General features: G+C 43.8%; 1 protein-coding gene across 1 annotated transcript in view; it reads right to left on the reverse strand.

Moving 5' to 3' along the window:
* LOC120049899 (conserved oligomeric Golgi complex subunit 5-like) overlaps nt 1-20,859 on the reverse strand; it is a 91,192-nt gene that overhangs the window by 63,743 nt on the left and 6,590 nt on the right. Inside the window, exons 4-6 of the mRNA XM_038996394.1 lie at nt 14,755-14,809; nt 14,446-14,515; nt 10,583-10,703 (exon numbers count right to left, since the gene is read on the reverse strand). Coding sequence (XP_038852322.1) covers nt 10,583-10,703; nt 14,446-14,515; nt 14,755-14,809 — 246 coding nt within the window. The remainder of the gene's footprint in view (nt 1-10,582; nt 10,704-14,445; nt 14,516-14,754; nt 14,810-20,859) is intronic.

Genomic DNA, 20,859 nt, shown 5'->3' on the forward strand with positions numbered 1-20,859 from the left:
CCACAACACTGCCCTTGCCGAGCTCCCCTCTCTCCCACTCTCTCTCACGCTTGATGCCTTGTGATTACCAAGGCTAGGACTGCTAGCTAGATCATAAAGGCTGACTGTGGCAGGCGATGCATCACAATCACTCTCCCTCCCCGCCACCATCATGACATAGCAAGGTCAAGGTGGTTTTCCCTATTACTGTGTCAGAGATGCGGTCACCGTCACACACAATACCAATGTACTGTACCTAGCAATCTGTTCAGCTGAGAGAGGGCATCTAGATGCTAGGAAGGGGAGGGGATGTGAGCGAGGGGAGAAATGTCTGAAAGAATGACTCAACTATTGTAATGCATTCAAGGCTAAAAACATTTTGTCTAAACTACCATTAAAGATGCCCTTGCAATGTTTGTATTGGGCATGTGTTTGTAAAATGTACATCCCTCTCATATCTCTCGGCCGATGAGATAATAGGGTTCATTTCCTTTGAGAAATTATTTTTTATTATTTTTTAACAGGAGGGGATGTTAACAACTTGACCTACAGTGTGTGGGGTGTGGTCATATGCCATATCAGTCGAGGCACCATGTGAGGTCAGGAAGAGAACGGCGTAAAAAAACAACAACTCTGGAACAGTTTGGCTGGGCGTCAACCGCCCCACTCTGTAGAGGTCAGAGTGGCTCTATGCTTTGGGTATGGTATGCAGCCAAGCTTTCTGTTTTAGAACCCTCATCGAATGGCCCTCTGAGTCTCCTAAAAATCACTCCGGCTCCATGAGCATTTTAAGAGCTGGGGTACTTGGCTGGCTGTTTGCCAGCGAGCAGCACTAAAGCCAGGTTGGCAAAGTTGATTGAAGATCCATCTAACTGTTCAGTACAGGTTGGCTCGCTCCTCAAGCGCCATTACTAAATGAAGGCAAGAACCACTTGTCTATATGAAGTAAATGAGTAATGCATAGACAAACCAACACTGTACCACAATCTTCACAACTTGACTGATTTTCTATGCCTACATAGAGGATGTGCACACTGCACAGGTTCACGAAGGTTAGATTCCAGGCTACATTTCCTTGGTCGAAAACATCAAGCCTATTCTTTATATAGGCCTCGGCTATCGGTCTACATGAGTAGAGTGCCGAGGAGGATACATTGAACCGCTCTCCTCTCTGAAGTAGCAGAGTAATCTCGCCTGTCTAAGCGATCAGTCTCACAGAACTCTGAGTCATCAGACCGGAGAGGAGCAGAATTCTATTCTAGAATGAGATGAAGAAAGATGAGCCTTGACAGAGATGTCAAAACCACCAAACATTCTTCAGGAAATATAGACCTATCAGCATTGCCAGCTGGGGAGCCGAATGGAACTTACTGATAAGATTGGAAGAGTTGGTTCAACTTCTCATGAATACTTCCTAGGGTGTTTGGTGACATCTTAATCCTGTATGTCATCCCGGGCGCTACCTGGAAAACTACTCAGAGTAGGAGTATCTGACTGAAATATCCGCCTCTGTACCACACCATTTCCCACCCTCTTAGCTCACTTACTGCACACCAGGCCCCCTCTCTCTCTATCCATTCTCCTATCCATCGCTCACTCTCTCTCCTTACCTTTCCATCTATACAGTATCTCTCTCCTCTGGTCCCTCTAACAACACTCAGCCCAAGGTCGCACGTGGCCGATAAGAGGAGTGCTTTTGATTCCGGAGGCCCTGCGTGTTCTAGTGTTCTGGAGTGTTCTGTGTGCCAGGGTTGTTATGTAAAAGGTTGTTGTGCATTTGTTATGTATGACCAAAAAAGGTCTAGCTCATATGAGGAGAGGTGTTTTGTGGTGCTGGGCCTCTCAATGGCTTAGCCAACTGCCACCTATACTTTGCCAATAAATTGAACACAATAAATTGCCTTTCCATTCCCATCCTTGTCCCCCACCTTTCTTCAATCTTCCCTCTCTTCTCTGTTATCCCTCCTTCCTTTCCTCCACTCCCATGTGAGTAGCCTCTGTCTGACTGACAGTCAGGACCATTGTGTCATTATAGCTGGTCACTGAGGCTGGCTGCTGTGACTGACGGTTACCACAGTGACTGACACTTCATCCGCTCTGACTGACAGCCAGGGCTGTGGTCCCACAGCAGCGGAAACCAATAAAGCAGAGATATGAGAGGAAGACGACATAGACACGAGTGGACTAAAATATGCCAAAGATATTGAGTCAAATGAGACAATGCAATACCACCAAGTTATTGCTCGATAACGTCATAAGCAGTCACATTGAAAATACAATGAACAAAAATATAAACGCAACATGGAAAGTGTTTGTCCCATGTTTCATGAGCTGAAATAAAAGATCCCTGAAATGTTCCATACACACAAAAAGCTTTTCTCTCAAATTTTGTGCACACATTTGTTTACATCCCTGTTGGTGAGCATGTCTCCTTTGCCAAGATAATCAATCCACCTGACAGGTGTGGCATATCAAGAAGCTGACTAAACAGCATGATCACTACACGTGCACCTTGTGGTGGGGACAATAAAAGGCCACTCTAAAATGGTCAGTTTTGTCACACAACACAATGCCACAGATGTCTTAAGTTTTGAGGGAGCGTGCAATAGGCATGCTGACAGCAGGAATGTCCACCAGAGCTGTTGCCAGAGAATTTAATGTTAATTTCTCTACCATAAGCCACCTCAAACTTTGTTTTTAGAATTTGGCAGTACGTCCAACCGGCCTCACAACCGCAGACCACATGTATAACGTCGCGTGGGCCAGCAGTTTGCTGATGTCAACGTTGTGAACATAGTGCCCCATGGTGGCGGTGGGGTTATGGTATGGGCAGGCATAAGCTATGGACAACAAACACAACTGCATTTTATCGATGGCAATTTGAATGCACAGAGATACCTTGACAAAAACCTTGAGGTCCATTCATCTGCTACCATCACCTAATGCTTCAGGATGATAATGCACGGCCAAATGTCGGATCGACATGATCGACATGTACGACAGAGTGTCCAGTTCCTGCCAATATCTAGCAATGTCGCACAGCCATTGAAGAGGATTGGGACAAAATTCCACAGGCCACAATCAACAGCCTGATCAACTCTATGCAAAAGAGATGTGTTGTACTGCATGAGGCAAATGGTGGTCACACCAGATACTGACTGGTTGTTTGATCCACACCCCTACTTTTTTTAAAGGTATCTGTGACTAATAGATGCATATCTGTATTCCCAGTCGTTAAATCCATAGACTTGGCGCTAATTCATTTATTTCAATTTATTGATATCCTTCCTTATAGGATCTGTAACTCAGTCAAATCTTTGAAATTGTTGCATGTTGCGTTTACATTTTTGTTCAGTATCGTTTGTTTTCTATTATAAGTAGCAGATTCACGTAGCAGATATCGAACGTTGTAGTAAATTTGATCCAAGCCAAAGCCAATCCTACAACAGACGGCTACGCTACACAGTCCAAAATCAGTGCAAGTAAAGGGAATAGGGATGTGGCTTTTGATTCCCTCCTCAACAACAGCAGGCTGCTCTCTCTCTCTCTCTCTCTCTGTGTCCCCTCCTTCCCGCCACTGCATCCACTTCAATCACTTTATTACATTCGGCAGGTGGCTCTCCCCCCAGTCACCCCCTCCTGCAGCCATCCATCCATCCATCCCTTGTTTACTCACTCTTGTTCTTTCTCCACCACCCATCCCCCATCTGATCCCCTCTCCCTCTTCTTCTCCTCCTATTCAGTCTCTCCCTCCCCTCCCTCTCTACTACCTGTTCAGTGTTTTCATCCCTGCCCAATGCTACAGGCTGACAGAAGAAAGCACTCCAAATCACATTAGGCTGGCTGTGCTGTGTGATTGTATTAGGCCAGCAGCAGTATCAGACCTGTAATTCAGGCCTATTATAATGTCCTGGCAGTTGAAGAAAGAGGGCTGAGAGTGGATTGAAGACCGACCGGCCGGTGCGGAAAATTACTGGCTGGAGATTGATTTCTGTCTCCGTTGAAAAGCTGGCTAAAAACAGGGAAAACAACCAGGGAGGTGTCTTGAGAGTCAAGAAAGAGGGAGAGGAGGAGGTTGAGAGGAGGAGAGACAGCATGATGCCAACGAGAGAACAGTGACTCAATCAGCTTTCGTCTACCATTCAGGCGGCAGTTCGAGCAGAGGTGGCCATTCGTTGTGCTTTGCCAGTCTCATTGTACCTACAGTAGATCATTGGCTAGTTCAACAGGTAGGCCTAAAGTTAGCCTACCGCCACCTCTTACCCTTAAAAACAATTGTATAGTTGTAACCAGATTTTCAGGACCAATCCTGTCCACTCTCCACAATAACAATTTCTGGTATTGGCGGAGTTGGGAAATTCCCACCAACATGATCATGTGAAACCCCACATGAAGTGAACTCAACACTGAACACACTCAAATCAGCTCTACGGGACCAGAAGTCACAACTGAGTCAACAACCAAACTAATCTTATTTAGTGTGATAGAGAGAACTGTGTATTGTACTGTGAGAGAGACATTTGACAACATGACATGACTCCAATGTGGGGGAGAGTGTGTGTGTGTGTGTGTGTGTGTGTGTGTGTGTGTGTGTGTGTGTGTGTGTGTGTGTGTGTGTAAAAGCCATATCTTACTCTGAGCCCCTGGCATCAGTGGTTCTTTGGTGTGTGTGTGTGTGTGTGTGTGTGTGTGTGTGTGTGTGTGTTAGGGCTGGCCCAATTACCATATAAGTGACGGTTATGGATGAAGACCATCATGAAAATAAATAACCTGTCATAACCGTAAAAATAAATACAAATCATTTGGAACGAACAGCTGACTGAAGACAGGACAGCCGTGCATTCGTAACATGACAAAACGTTGTTGCTCCTTTCTGAAAAAAGCAATGTGTTGTAGCAAACGAGGCAACACCCCTGACAATGCAGCAGTAGCACCTCTAACCATGGCAATTTGACTGGTAAACTCATGGGTACACTCGCAATGGCTGCCTGTTATTGTGATGCAATAATTTCCACGGTAATGTAGAATGCTAATGCAAATTATGTTAACTGATGTGGTTCTTACAATGGAATGTATATTTTGCGTGTCAATTGAGTCACAGCACATATTGATGGTTAGACTTCTTGCTTTTGCTTCCTGCTTCGCTCCTAAGGGTACACTCGCAATGTTGTTGTTTTGTTGTTGCTGTCATTTAGCAGACACTCTTATCCAGAGTGACTTACAGTTGTGAGCGCATAAGTTTTCATATTTTTTTCCCTCATTTTGGTCCCCCGTCGTAATCAAACTCACAACCCTGGCGTTTCAAGCGCCATTCTCTATCAACTGAGTCACATGGGATCCTGTGGGCCGTCAATCCACCTATTATGCCATCATTGATTTGAATGTGGACGCCTGTTCTATTCATTATATTTCTATGGCAGCACATGCAGTCATGAGTGGAGGAGAGGAGAAAATGGGCATAAAATATATTTTTTATTTATTTTTGCTATTCAAACAGTTTTACAGAGACCGCGGTCATTTGGCAGACCAATTACAAGCATCCAAAATTCCATGACCGTCACAGAGTGTGTGTGTGTACTAGCTCTTATAAAAGCCACATGATCCACATGCATGGAGAAACAGGAGTAGAACTAATAAATATGTACAATGTGATTTCTGAAAAGGACATTGATTTTCTCTACCACCTCTCTTTCCCTGCATTGGTTAAATGCAATATGCAATGAGACTCTTTCTGAGAAATTCACTGGAATCCCTGTCAGGGTACTGCAGTATAATGAAGACTACTGTTAATGTTAAAAGTCCCTCCAACCACAGCATATAAATACATTTGCAGTACTTTGCTCTGCACTTGGCAGACAGAGTACGAGATTCAGCGTTGAGTCACCAGCACAGAGTGTAGAAAACAGGGACCGAAAGCATCATTGTTCTCTGTTAGCCTACTTGGCTTGCGTTTGGTACAATCTGTGAGAAATGATAACGGAGGGTACGTTCCAAATGGCACCCTACTCCCTATGTAGTGCAATACTTTTGACCAGGGCCCATAGGGAGCTGGTCAAAAGTGGTGCACTATCGGGAATAGGGTGCAATCTGTACAGACTATACAATGGCCTGGTGTTCCTACCATACATAATCCCTTATCCATACATTGAATGGTAAATTGCATCCCTAAATGACTTTACAGCTCACTAGCTAAATGTAGAATATTGAGCACAACACCATCAACCCCAAGCTCTCGAAAACCCTTCTCCGTATGTAGGGTTTTCAGCCATTACATTTGTCCACATTGGGTTTGGGGAAAATACAATTCTGACCATGTGTTTTAACGTTTAGAAACTTGAATAACCATCGCTTTCGCAACGGTTTCCGAAACGCATGCAAATACGCCCCTTATCTTTCATGTCAGCGAGAAAGAATCTTTCAAACAATAAAAGACACACTTCCTGTAGCAGTTTTGCAGATTCATACACTGACGAACTACACTTCCTCCTCAGTTAACTTACACAAATTCAGAGCATGCTAGACAGCTAATTAGCACAGGTGGTGGCCTGTCTTCTGTGAACAAGCGCTGTAACCGTGGCCGATATGGCAGTGAGGAAACACTAACCCTAAACCCAATAAAAAAGTGTGTATTAATTTGCTTTTTGTTTTTTGAAAATGACTTCCTGCTGATATGAAAGATGTGTTCCTTGTTTCCAAAACAGTACCACAAGTGATGTATATTTAAGCAATAAGGCCCAAGGGGGTGTGGTATATGACCAATATACCACGGCTAAGGGCTTTCTTTGTCACGATGCAACGCGGAGTGCCTTATTGCTATTATAAACTGGTTACCAACTTAATTAGAACAGTAAAAATAAATGATTGTCATACCCGTGGTATACGGACTGATATACCACGGCTGTCAGCCAAATCAGCATTCAGGCCTTGAATCACCCAGTTTCTAATAATGTTTAGAGTAAGCATTGGGGCTCTTAACAAAACTCCCCGGTCAGAAGATACTATCGTCAATAGGCGCTATGAATGGGGTAATCAACCACATGAATACCTGAAACAGGGCTCCAGACTGCAACCATTTAGTCACATTTTGCGACCCTTTGAGTTGGCTGTGCGAGTAAGATTTTTTGAAGAGGTCGCATCGGTGCGAGCTGCACATTCTACATGGTCACTCAAAAGCGTCATTTTTTAGGATGCTAAAACCATGGTTTGGTTAAACAGTAAAGTGCATTATCCTCATGATTCCTGTAATGAAAGTGTCTGCCTGCCCCTGTGACTGTTTCGCTGTGGCCTGCTGCTGTGTCCAGCGAGACCCTCCTTTCCCAGGGGAAAAAAAGACTCAAGGAGAAAGAAAAAAAATTCAGATTGTATACCATTTTAAAATCCAATTGCGGGGAAAACACAGCTATCTTGTTGTCACTGATAAAGAGAGAAGGGTAATATATTTAGAGAATATAGCCTGGCCTATAGGTCAGGTATTAATCAAGTGCTGTGCATTGCTTAGCCAACACTGCACTCCAAAAACACCTTAAAGTAAATACCAGGACATCCGCACTGTGGGAAAATATCATCTTGTTCTTGTGCAGCAGAAATTAATATATTAAAGATATCTATCAAACTATTAATTCCTCCTGATTCCTGCTTACAGGCAAAAATTAAAGCAGGAAGCACCAGTGACTAGATCAATAAAAAAGTGGTCAGATGAAACAGATACTAAGCTACAGGACTGTTAGCACAGAATGGAATATGCTCTGGGATACCTGTAATGGCATTAAAGGAGTACACCACATCAGTCATTGGCTTCATCAATAAGTGCATCGATGATGTCGTCCCCACAGTGACCGTACGTATGTACGTACATACCCCAACCAGAAGCCATGGATTACAGGCAAAATTCTCACTGAGCTAAAGGCTAAAACTGCCGCTTTCAATGAGCGGGACTCTAACCCGGAAGCTTATAAGAAATCCCGCTATGCCCTCTGAAAAACCATCAAACAGGCAAAGCATCAATACAACTAAGATCTAATAGTACTACAACGGCTCTGACGCTCGTCGGATGTGGCAGGGCTTGCAAACCCATACAGACTACAAAAGGGAAGCACAGACAAGAGCTGCCCAGTGACACAAGCCTACCAGATGAGCTAAACTACTTCTATGCTTGTTTCGAGGGAAAATGGCACAGAAACATGCATGAGAGCACCAGCTGTTCCGGAAGACTGTGTGATCACGCTCTCCGCAGCCGATGCGAGTAAGACCTTTAAACAAGTCAACATTCACAAGGCCGCAGGGCCAGACGGATTACCAGGACGTGTACTGCGAGCATGCACTGATCAACTGGCAAGTGTCTTCACTGACACTTCACTGACCTCTCCCTGTCCGACTCTGTAATACCAACATGTTTTAAGCAGACCACCATAGTGTTCTTGGGCACATGCACTAAGGTAACCTGCCTAAATGACTACCGACCCGTAGCACTTGCATACCACCCCAACAGATCCACAGATGATGCAATCTCTATTGCACTGCCCTTTCCCACCTGGACAAAAGGAACACATATGTGAGAATGCTATTCATTGACTACAGTTCAGCGTTCAACACCATAGTGCCCTCAAAGCTCATCAATAAGCTAAGGACACTGGGACTAAACACCTCCCTCTGCAACTGGATCCTGGAATTCCTGACGGGCCGCCCACAGGTGGTAAGGGTAGGTAACAACACATCCACCACGCTGATCCTCAACACAGGGGCCCCTCAGAGGTGCGTGCTCAGCCCCCTCCTGTACTCCCTGTTCACTCATGACTGCACGGCCAGGCATGACTCCAAAACCATCATTAAGTTTGCCGATGACACAACATTGGTAGGCCTGATCACAGACAACGACGAGACAGCCTATAGGGAGGAGGTCAGATCCCAGGACAACAACCTCTCCCTCAACGTGATCAAGACAAAGGAGATGATTGTGAACTACAGGAAAAAGAGACCGAGCACACCCCCATTCTCATCGACGTGGCTGCAGTGGAGCAGGTTGAGAGCTTCAAGTTCCTTGGTGTCCACATCACCAACAAACTAACATGGTCCAAGCACACCAAGACAATCGTGAAGAGGGCACGACAAAACCTATTTCCCATCAGGAGACTGAAAGGATTTGGCATGGGTCCTCAGATCCTCAAAGGGTTCTACAGCTGCATCATTGAGAGCATCCTGACTGGTTGCATCACTGCCTGGTATGGCAACTGCTCGGGATCCGACCGCAAGGCACTACAGAGGGTAGTGCGAACGGCCCAGTACATCACTGGGGCCAAGCTCCCTGTCATCCAGGACCTCTATTCCAGGCGGTGTCAGAGGAAGGTCCTAAAAATTGTCAAAGACTCCAGCCACCCTAGTCATAGACTGTTCTCTCTGCTACCGCACGGCAAGCGGTACCAGAGCGCCAAGTCTAGGTCAAGAGGCTTCTAAACAGCTTCTACCCACAAGCCATAAGACTTCTGAACACCTAATCAAATGGCTACCCAGACTATTTGCATTGCCCCCCCCCCTTTTACACCGCTGCTACTCTCTGTTGTTATCATCTATGCATAGTTACTTTAATAACTCTACCCACATGTACATATTACCTCAACTAACCGGTGCCCCCACACATTGACTCTGTACCGGTACCCCCCCTGTATATAGTCTCACTATTGTTATTTTACTGCTGCTCTTTAATAACTTCTTACTTTTATTTCTTATCCGTATTTTTTAAATAATTTTTTTAACTGCATTGTTGGTTAGGGGCTCGGAGTACGTCAGCATTTACCAACCTAGCGTGTTAGCAGAGGCTATAGTGAGACGTAAGCAGTGTCTGAGTCAAACCAGACAGTTCTCAAAAAAACAAGGAGGACCCAGGCACTATTCATGTATTTAAAATGCCTTTATTACAAAACAGCATGTTCAATAGAACAAAATCTTTCCAAAAACATCAAGATAAAGGCATTTTAATTATATGAAGAGCACTCATTTTTTGATTACCCTTAACCAAAGAGCACTTTCCACCTACAGAACAAACATCTACTAACTAGTGTGTCCTTGCAGCGCTTCCTATCCTCCCTTTTCTTCTATAAGTCACTCACCCAGCTCTTTGAGGCTCTGAGTAGCTTTGGTGATCTCAGCACCACCTACACCTTCTACAGTAGGCCTAAATGAGGGGAGTTTCACCTTAGTGTCAGTAGAATTATAGTGAATGAGCAGGGTCACTCACCCAGTTCGTTGTGGCTGATCTGGGCAGCCTTGGGGATCGCATCACCGTCTACACCAGGGGTAGGCAACCCTGTTCCTGGAGTGCCGCACGTACTGGAAGATTTTGTTCCAACTACACCTGATCAACTGAGCGAACTGATCAGTTCAATGATTGCCTAAATTCAACACACCTGGCCTTCCAGGTCAGTTAAATCAAAAACATGAAGTGCCTGCGGCACTCCAGGACCAGCGTTGCCTATCCCTGATCTACACTCTCTTTACAGTAGGCCCAAATGAGGTGAGTTAACCATGTCAGTATTACAGTATTACTTTGAGCAGCCCTGTCAGTAGTACAGTGCAGTGTATCAGAGGTGAACAGGCAGTGGTCGCTCACCCAGTTCGTTGAGGCTCTGGGCAGCCTTGGTGATCTCCCTGCTTCCCCCCTGGAGCTGGCCCTGCAGACGCTTGGACAGGTACAGGATCCTGATGATCCTTCGCAGCAGGTCACACGCCACCTGGTAAAAATAGGAAAATATATAACCAAACAAAATAGAACCCCATCTGAACCAGTCTTTCTGAATCTCTATGAGAAGATGTGAGTGAACGTCAAAACTAATATGGAACAACCCTCTTTTTTCATCATAATTGATTGAAGATCACTTATTCTAAATGATCTCGAATCAATCACTGTCGACATGTCCAAGTATTTATTTTCCTATTGTAGCCCATATAGTAACAATAATGCCGACCATGGGCATATCAAAAGTGGTAATAATAACCGTGTGTCTAGCAGCATTGTGGAGCTGTGTCTGGGGCTGAAGGACACAGAGATCAGCAGTGTGTTTGGGCTTAGTAGTGTGTTCAGGGGAATGGATGCAGCTGAGAGCTGGGGGTCTGTCCCTTGAGCCTCTGTGTGTCTGTGAAGTCTATGTGTCCGTCCCAAGTGTCTGTGTGTCAGACTGATTGCTTTATCTGTGGGTGGCCGAGAAGCTTCCATTTTGTGAGCGAACACTAGACTAAAAGATAGACAAAGCACTCTCCTATTCCCCCTGGATATATAGTCTGATCCTTTCCGGTCTCCTTCAGACCCACAGAGACAGACAGACGGACAGAATACAAACACACCCTAACACCAAGGACATGACAGTCCCTGGGAGAGAAAAGTGAAAAAAGAGGGGTCTCAGATATTGGTCCCACAGCACCAAAGTCTGTCTGTATAAAATAATATAAAACATTGCAACTATTCTATTCAGAAACAACAGCACCCTCTCCTTTCACAAACCAGGCCCGTGTTCATCCTAAGATCTTACCAGCCTGACATGCCTGCCTGCTACTAGTATCTTCTCTGCAGGATGCATGTCTGAGGTGTAGATAACAACAATAACACTCCACACACGACAAAGCATCAGAAGACAGACAGAGCTAACACAGAGCCATGTTTGAGGAACGAGCCAGTTAGAATCACAGTAACCTTTCTGACTGAAGCAATATTCCATCAATATTTAATAAGACTTCCCCTCGACTCCAAAGACGACAGAGCTGCAGTGTGTGGGCAGTGTGCGTAAGTTGACTGAGAGCCTGTAAACCCAGAGAGTGTCTATTTCGCTCTCCATCTGGCCGCGGCTACTCAGCCTCGGACAGGACAGGGTCAGGTTGATCACAAGAACAGGTCTTATTTTAACAGGGGTACAAATTCAACTGATTGCTTCTAAACGGGGGGCCACTGATATCGAGGTGGATTAAAAACCACAACAGTGATGTCACAGGTTAAGATTGCAGATGCTATCTGAGAACAGGATCAAAGTAATTCTGCTTGAAAGGTTGAGATAACGTTTTAAACCTTTAACATGGCTTTTATGTATTATATAGTGGAGAACTTACCAAGAAAAACAGATGCATTTTACATAACAGCTAGGATTCCTGGTATAAAGATCGCTCAGCCTCCAAAAGCACAGTTCTATAAATCATCTTTATGAATATACCCTTCTCCAAAGTGGTGGCGAGTGATTCCATAATGGCAGGCATGTGCAACAAGAGTAAAAGGGGTCATATGCAGTGCCTTGCAAAAGTATTCACCCCCTTGGTGTTTTTCCTATTTTGTTTGTTGCATTACAACATGTAATGGACATGCACAAAATAGTCAAAATTGGTGAAGTAAAATGAAAATAATTACTTGTTTCAAACAGTGGTGCATGCAAATGAATTCACCCCCTTTGCTATGAAGCCCCTAAATAAGATCTGGTGCAACCAATTACCTTCAGAAGTCACATAATTACTTAAAAAAAGTCAAACTGTGTGCAATCTAAGTGTCACATGATCTCAGTATATATATTACACACACACCTGTTCTGAAAGGCACCAGAGTCTACAACACCATTAAGCAAGGGTCACCACCAAGCAAGCGGCACTATGAAGACCAAGGAGCTCTCCAAACAGGTCAGGGACAAAGTTGTGGAGAAGTAAAGAACAGGGTGGGGTTATTGAAAAAATAACTGAAACTTTGAACATCCCACGGACCACCATTAAATCCACTATAAAAAATGGAAAGAATATGGCACCACAACAAACCTGCCAAGAGAGGGCCGCCCACCAAAACTCACAGACCAGGCAAGGAGGGCATTAATCAGAGAGGCAACAAAGAGACCAAAGATAACCCTGAAGGAGATGCAAAGCTCCACAGTGGAGATTGGTGTATCTGTCTATAGGACCACTAAGCCGTGCACTTCACAGAGCTAAGCTTTATGGAAGAGTGGCCAGAAAAAAAGCCATTGCTTAAAGAAAAAAATAAACAAACACATTTGGTGTTCGCCAAAAGGTCTGTGAGAGACTCCCCAAACATATGGAAGAAGGCACTCTGGTCAGATGTGACTAAAATTGAGCTTTTTGGGACATCAAGGAAAATGCTACGTATGGCGCAAAGCCAACACCTCTCATCACCCCGAGAACACCATCCCCAGAGTGAAGCATGGTGGTGGCAGCATCATGCTGTGGGGATGTTTTTCCTCGGCAGGGACTGGGAAAGTGGTCAGAATTGAAGGAATGATGGATGGCGCTAAATACAGGGAAATTCTTGAGGGAAACCTGTTTCAGTCTTCCAGAGATTTGAGACTGGAACAGAGGTTCACCTTCCAGCAGGACAATGACCCTAAGAATACTGCGAAAGCAACACTCGAGTGGTTTAAGGGGAAACATTTAAATGTCTTGGAATGGCCTAGTCAAAGCCCAGACCTCAATCCAATTGAGAATCTGTGGTATGACTTAAAGATTGCTGTAAACCAGCGGAACCCATCCAACTTGAAGGAGCTGTAGCAGTTTTGCCTTGAAAAATGGGCAAAACTCCCAGTGGCTAGATGTGCCAAGCTTATAGAGACATATCCCAAGAGACTTGCAGCTGTAATTGCTGCAAAAGGTGGCTCTACAAAGTATTGACTTTGGGGGGGGGGGGGAATAGTTATGCACGCTCAAGTTTTCTGTTTTTTTGTCTAATTTCTTGTTTGTTTCACAACAAAAAATATTTTGCATGTTCAAAGTGGTAGGCATGTTGTGTAAATCAACTGTTACAACCCCCCCAAAATCCTTTTTAATTCCAGGTTGTAAGGCAACAAAATAGGAAAAATGCTAAGGGGTGAATACTTCCGCAAGCCACTGTAATATTTGTGGTATTTAACGTTCAAATAAATATCAATGGGTAGATCGATGCTAGCATAAAACATACAGTATCATTCTTGTAAACCATTGAGTACAGAGCAGCATGATAGACACTGACATCTGCTATAGCTACATTGTATTAACAGGTTAGAAGAGGACATCCCAGAGCCATATACAGCTACATAGGTCTCTATATGGCTCTGGGTCATTGTTATCTTTACAATTTAAAACAGGAGGATCGTGGAAACTGTCCAAGATGCATTAGGCGACCTTGACAATATGTACAGCACCTAACTTGAAGTACCTATCTTGAAAATGGGGAGTAAGACAATAAAAACTCAAGCAAATACTGTCTATACATTTCTCTACCTCAGAAACATGGAAATCAAGTCCAGTGCAGAAGTAGAGATAATGCCAGAGTGCTGATAACAATAGAGAGGAAATCTTCCCCCTGCTATTGAGCCTCAGTCCACGGACATACAACAATACAAAACCAACACAACAGATAGTTGTGATGTGAGATATTACACAACAGATAGATATTACACAACAGATAGATATTACACAACAGATATTATGCCTCTCAAACACAAGGAGATGAATGGACACCTGCAATCTGGCGAGCTGGGCAGTCCTGGCTACAATCTTATTGTAGGGGTCAACGATCTTTGTCCTTATCCTACGAGAGAAAACAAATAGAAGGTTGAGTGCTGTTATTAGAGGTCTGATTACTGAGGGTCTCTGAACACAAGGGTAATATTTTGCCTTGATCATTCCCTGTGATGATGTGTTATGGTCTGTTATAGGCTTGGAGTAGGTAGATAATGCACCTAACCACTGGGTAAGATGTTTCTTCATCACCATAATGGTTGAGATTGGGGTTATGTTAATCTGGTCCAAGATCAGTTGTTAACCTACCTGTCCACAGCACCCTGCAGAGCAGCGATCCTGGTCTGCATCATCTGCAGGACCCCTGAGAAACAACACACAAACATCTCACTCAATATATTGACATAAAAATTCTATGATTGCCTTTTATGTATCCTTCAGTTGATTGTATCCTTGGTATTAAACACTTGAAACTTCTCTTGAGCTTTTGGTCTCAATTCCTTATTGCAAAGAGGTTGCAATAGTATTTTTCTTTTTAACAATTGATGCCACAAACTGGATTCATCCTTGAAAGACAGACTTGGTGGGAAAGAGAATAGGTAGTGGAGGTGGCCGGCCTAAAAAAAAAAAAAAAGGTAAGCTAGTTTCTTACCAATACCTCCTGTGCCCCATAAGGGCCATCAACTCTTTCTGTTTTATTCCTCAGTCATGTTTTTTGAGGTTGCTGTGAAACAGTATCTGTAGGAGAGTGAAGTTTAAAATTGTTTATGTGAAACCATTGATGGCGGGAGAGGTATCCAGAAAGAGAGCAAGGGTGCAGACTATTGGTAGTAGTTTGGGGGAAGGACTGTGACTAGGACATATCCGGACTGTCTAGCACAGGTCTATAGAAGGTCTCCGGGTGGGGGCATAACGGTCGGGTTGTATCATCGTATGGTCTGGGGTGGGAATTCAGTATACAGTCTCACCATAACGTGCTGTTGTTCGGGGGTTGTTCAACCCAGACGGGTCATATTCGGTGATCGATTTCGGATAGGGGTGTGTCCCTATCAGAGAAAAGATGTGCGGTTGTACCGTGTTCACCGGAAAGACAGGGTTCAGAGGAAGGGGATCCTGGAGTGGAGACTTGTATTTAATATAGGTGAAAACAATGACTTTGTGCGCTGGTTTTCATGGGTGAGAGCTGTATTTGATGCAAGTATCCACAGGTGAAATATATATAATGTATATGGTGAGGAGCCTGGAATTATAGTATGGGAATTGGTAGAAAGATATACACTACCGTTCAAAAGTTTGGGGTCACTTAGAAATGTCGTTGCTTTTTAAAGAAAAGCTAATTTGTTGTCCATTAAAATAACATCAAATTGATCAGAAATACAGTGTAGACATTGTTAATGTTGTAAGTGACTATTGTAGCCGGAAACGGCTGATTTTTTATGGAATATCTACATATGCGTACAGAGGCCCATTATCAGCAACCATCACTCCTGTGTTCCAATGGCACGTTGTGTTAGCTAATCCAATTTGATCATTAGAAAACCCCTTTGCAATTATGTTAGCACAGCTGAAAACTGTTGTTCTGATTAAAGAAGCAATAAAACTGTCCTTCTTTAGACTAGTTGTGTATCTGGAGCATCAGCATTTGTGGGTACGATTACAGGCTCAAAATGCCCAGAAACAAAGACCTTTCTTCTGAAACTCGTCAGTCTATTCTTGTTCTGAAAAATGAATGCTATTCCATGCGAGAAACTGAAGATCTCATACAACGCTGTGTACTACTCCCTTCACAGAGCAGCACAAACGGGCTCTAACCAGAATAGAAAGAGGAGTGGGAGGCCCCGGTTCACAACTGAGCAAGAGGACAAGTACATTAGAGTGTCTAGTTTGAGAAACAGACGCCTCACAAGTCCTCAACTGCAGCTTCATTAAATAGTACCCGCAAAACACCAGTCTCAACGTCAACAGTGAAGAGGCGACTCCGGAAAGCTGGCCTTCTAGGCAGACTTGCAAAGAAAAAGCCATATGTCAGACTGGCCAATAAAAAGAAAAGATTAAGATGGGCAAAAGAACACAGATACTGGACAGAGGAACCCTGCCTAGAAGGCCAGCATCCCGGAGTCGCCTCTTCACTGTTGACATTGTGACTGGTAACAAGTTTGAGTCGGAATGGAAAAATAATCCTTGTAAACTCATAAAACCTTGGGGGGGGGGGTTTTAATCTCTTGAGACATTTTATTTGGTCTTATTCTGAAATAGATTTATAGAATTGACAAAAGGGTGGATGGGTCACGCGAAATTAGATGAGAGTTAATACTGGGAGAAGGTCACGAGAAATTAGAGTTGGGGTTACCAAACCTAAAATTGCCTTTTTAAAATGTTGTAGTACCGTGGTTCTGGAAAATCAAGAAGAAGAGAGACCAGTCATTATGGGAGTGAATCTTGGTGAGATAAATGTCGCCGTGTCTAAGGGTAGTACGTGCTAAATTAAGTGCATATAAACAATGGGGTGGATTAAAACAAAGGACTAATAATTGGAGGGAGGATAGTGGATTTATCATTATCGCGTTTGGTTTGTAATTTAAAACGTACGAGCTGATTAAGATGTAGCATAGTGAATGCTAACGAAATGTACACTTTCTCTTCCAGGAGAGGGTGTCATTTTCTTTCTTTCTCTTTGGAAGGATTAGGCTGTAAAATTAGCTCCCAGATAAGTAAGACCTGGCCATTTGTGTGTTTTCGCCATATGGTTTACCACACACACACCAGAATGCAAACACAATTGACCAATTATGAATATTGGTTAGTGGTGTTAATATCGTGGGATTTATTGTCGGGGTCTTTTCAATTTGGTTTTAAACTGGGTGAATGAATGATGAAAATGGTTTAAATGGTTTCTGAAGGAAAGGGAAAGAAAAGGGAAAGGAAATACATAATGGTGGTGAATGACTTTTGTCCTGACTTTCTGGTGAGGCCTGATCAATCTTATTAGAAATAATGGACAATAGGATTTATAGAGTTATAATACTAATTGGATGTTAGTAGCCTAAGATCTTTATCTTTGATTTAACAGGCAGTGTTATGTCGGTTAGTGTTTCTGTATTTGTTTTGATACAAATTTCACCAGATTGGGGACGCTGTATTGCTGGGATTTCTCCCGAAAGGTTAGCGATATAACTCCCTGTCCCGGTATTTGCGGTGAGATAGACAGTATAAGGGAGTATAGAACAATTTGGAAAATGGTTTCAACAGTGTGTGGTTATGCTCATTGGCATTAACGTTATAGGGAATTGGAAGAGCGGAATGGAATGTGACTGGGGGTGGCTCATAAATTAAGGAAGTGAGTACTAGAGTCTCAGGGAAAAGGTACCACTATGTATATTGTTACAGGAGATAGCTCGTACGAGAGGACAGCTAACTGCACAATATAGAATATAGAGACTAGTATGAAGTAAATTGAATGTCACACAGACCCAGATCATGGTGATGGTAGCAGAGATAGTATTGTCATTTGACAATTTTGTCAACTTTCAATGAGGGGTTTGTCAAAGAAGGTATAACGCTTAAAAGAAAAACCACAAATTCCTGTATACAGGAGGCTACATCAACGGAAGGGAAGTTTGCTGTGATAATATCATCACATCTCCTGAAGAGTGTGATTAAGGAACATACTCTGAGTTTGTTAGGTTTGATACTATTCCAACGCCACCACAGGACTCATGCCACATGAATGGGTAACTGGGAGAATGGGTAACTGTCACAAATTAGTGATTTGGCCATACTGGGAGAATCTATGTTGTCCTATTGTCAGGAAATGACCCATGCGTTGCAGTGTATATCTTCCCAGGTGAAAGAGACCCACTGTAGACTCCCTCAGGATTGGAAAGCACACTCACTAGAGCCAGGAGACGAGGTGTGCTTGAAGGTCCATCAACCGGGTACCTTTCAGCCCAGGTGGACCAGACCCCACACTGTCCTACTAATGACTGACACAGCAGTAAAAGGTGTCGGGAAGGAAGGCCTGAATCCACGTGTCCCAGGTGAAAGCTGTACCAACACCTACTGATATGGGAGAGGCTGAGCAAGATGGAGAGGCTTTGATAGAGGTGATGATGGAAAGTGGAAAGAAGGAGTGTAGATCACACTGTAAAAGGGCTATAATGTGGGGCCTAGGGAAATATTTTGTTGGGGTAGTGTTTGTGGCGGCTGCAATTTTTATTTATTTTGTTACCTTTATTTAACTAGGCAAGTCAGTTAAGAACAAATTCTTATTTACAATGACGGCCTACCAGGGAACAGTGGGTTAACTGCCTTGCTCAGGGGCAGAACAACAGATTTTTACCTTGTCAGCTCGGGGATTCGATCCAGCATTCGGTTACTGTCCCAACACTCTAACCACTAGGCTACCTGTCGCTATAATCACTACCACTCCAAGGGGAGAAGATCAAATAACACTTTTTATAGCGTGGATAGCTCGATATGAAGATAGGTTCATTGGGAGAGGGTAACATCAAAAGTTTCTGAAGCCGTGAGCGTAACTAATCATAAGGGCATGGTGATATGGGTGGCTCCATTAGAAAATAGGTCTAGTGTCCTAGACGTAGAATGTTCTGAGAAGGGGATGGCTCTCTTACAAACATGAATTTCGAAAGAATGCAATGGAACAGATCGTTTGAGGAATGAAACCAGATTCTCGTCCCTCCTTCAACTTGGCATTGTGTGCGTAAAACTCCAGTTAAAAGAACAGCAGTTAATAACCTTCAAGTTAGTGTGGGCAGAGGACAAACTTCTGAGAGTTCTACAACACAGGACGCCAAGCCAGGTGAAGCTACAGAAACGAAAGAGAGGAGATTATATCGGAGCAAGAGGTTTTACATACCCGTCACTCCGTACTACCCAACACCAACAGGAATGAAATGTTCGGGGAAGATTTTAGATAGTGAGAGACCGAGGACCTGGGGAGAAATAGCTTGTTGGGGCAATCAGACCCTGGACAAAATTATGCGAAGAGAGTATATTAACCAGATAGTCCTTATTGTTAAACGGCAGGAGGAAAGCGAGGGATGTGAGCAGATGAAGGCTTATTTACAGGCTTGGTTAGACCCTACTTTAGTTCATGAGACAAATATACACAAATGTCTGTGGCAGAGTGGGGGAAGTACAGGACATTCCGATGGAGTGTTGGAATTGGGGGTAACCCATGTAAGCCCTCTCCTTGGTATCCAGAAAACCAAGGCCATAGTCTTCACAGGGACATGAAACAGAGGAATAAATGTGACAGAGGCAGAGGGATGCCTCGCCTATAAATTAAGAAAATGGGTGATGTATCATTCTCTAATGAGTCTCACTCCACTGTGGTATCAGGGAATAGTGCGTAGTGTGGGAAAGACAGTGGTCTGTGCAGAGTTGAAGGACTACTATGAGGATAAGCTCAACATGGGAGGACTGTAGGAGGGTGATCATAACCGTCGCTGAAATAGTCTTATCATTTCAGACTTTAATATCCACATATGAAGAAGGTTTTACTGGTGAGGGAACAACAATTGACAGGGTTGCCACAGACCCATGTATTAAGGAATCTGTATTCCCAGAGAAAAAGCTTGCAGTAGTGGTGGCAGCCCATCTGTTGCAGGGGACGATCAGGAAGCATGTGACCCAGAGATATGTAGAACTGGACATTCTCTCAACCCCACTGCTCTCTCCTCCATATCAAAGGGCAGATAATCCATTGACATACCTCGCAGAGAACTGGGGCCAAGACACGGTAACAGGAATTTGTAGAGGGATTGCGGAAAAACAACCTTTAGGCCCTAAAACCTATGTCACCCATAGGGTTTTCACAGGGGGGGTGGGGGATGGGTATGCCGTGGGATGAGAGATGTGATCCAGATCTGAGTAATGGTAATTAATACCCGCCAGTCCCTACTGTAGCACAACATAAGGAGGCAATAGATAAGCTGGTCAGGAAAACGTTTAGGAGAGGACTTGGAAAAAGGCAGAGAATATCTCACAAACTCAATCATAGATCTAACGGTAAAGGCGGTGATGAAAGTTACTGACAGTGACAGAGTTAAAGCTGGAACAACACTTACTGCTGTTACATTGGGAGTAATAACAAAATAGACTTTTAAGGGGTCGGAAGGTGCTGTAGGAACAGCATGGGATTGGACTATTGATACATTTGGTGGATGTCGAAATATGCAGCATGGGCAGTGTTGGCAGTTACGGGGGTTGCTCTGATGGCATTGTTAGGATTCCATATAGTTAAAGCTTCGTTGTTGAAACGCATCTATCGTGCGGATCTGCCACAAGAGGTGAAATTGATTCAGGCTACGGCTCGCGTCTTTAGGGTAGTTTCGGGAGGTGAACGCAGTGAGGAGGACTTGGCTGAAAAACATCTCTTGTGATTCTGTAGCC

This window comes from Salvelinus namaycush, chromosome 6, assembly GCF_016432855.1.
Source record: "Salvelinus namaycush isolate Seneca chromosome 6, SaNama_1.0, whole genome shotgun sequence".
NCBI classification, from domain to species: domain Eukaryota; kingdom Metazoa; phylum Chordata; class Actinopteri; order Salmoniformes; family Salmonidae; genus Salvelinus; species Salvelinus namaycush.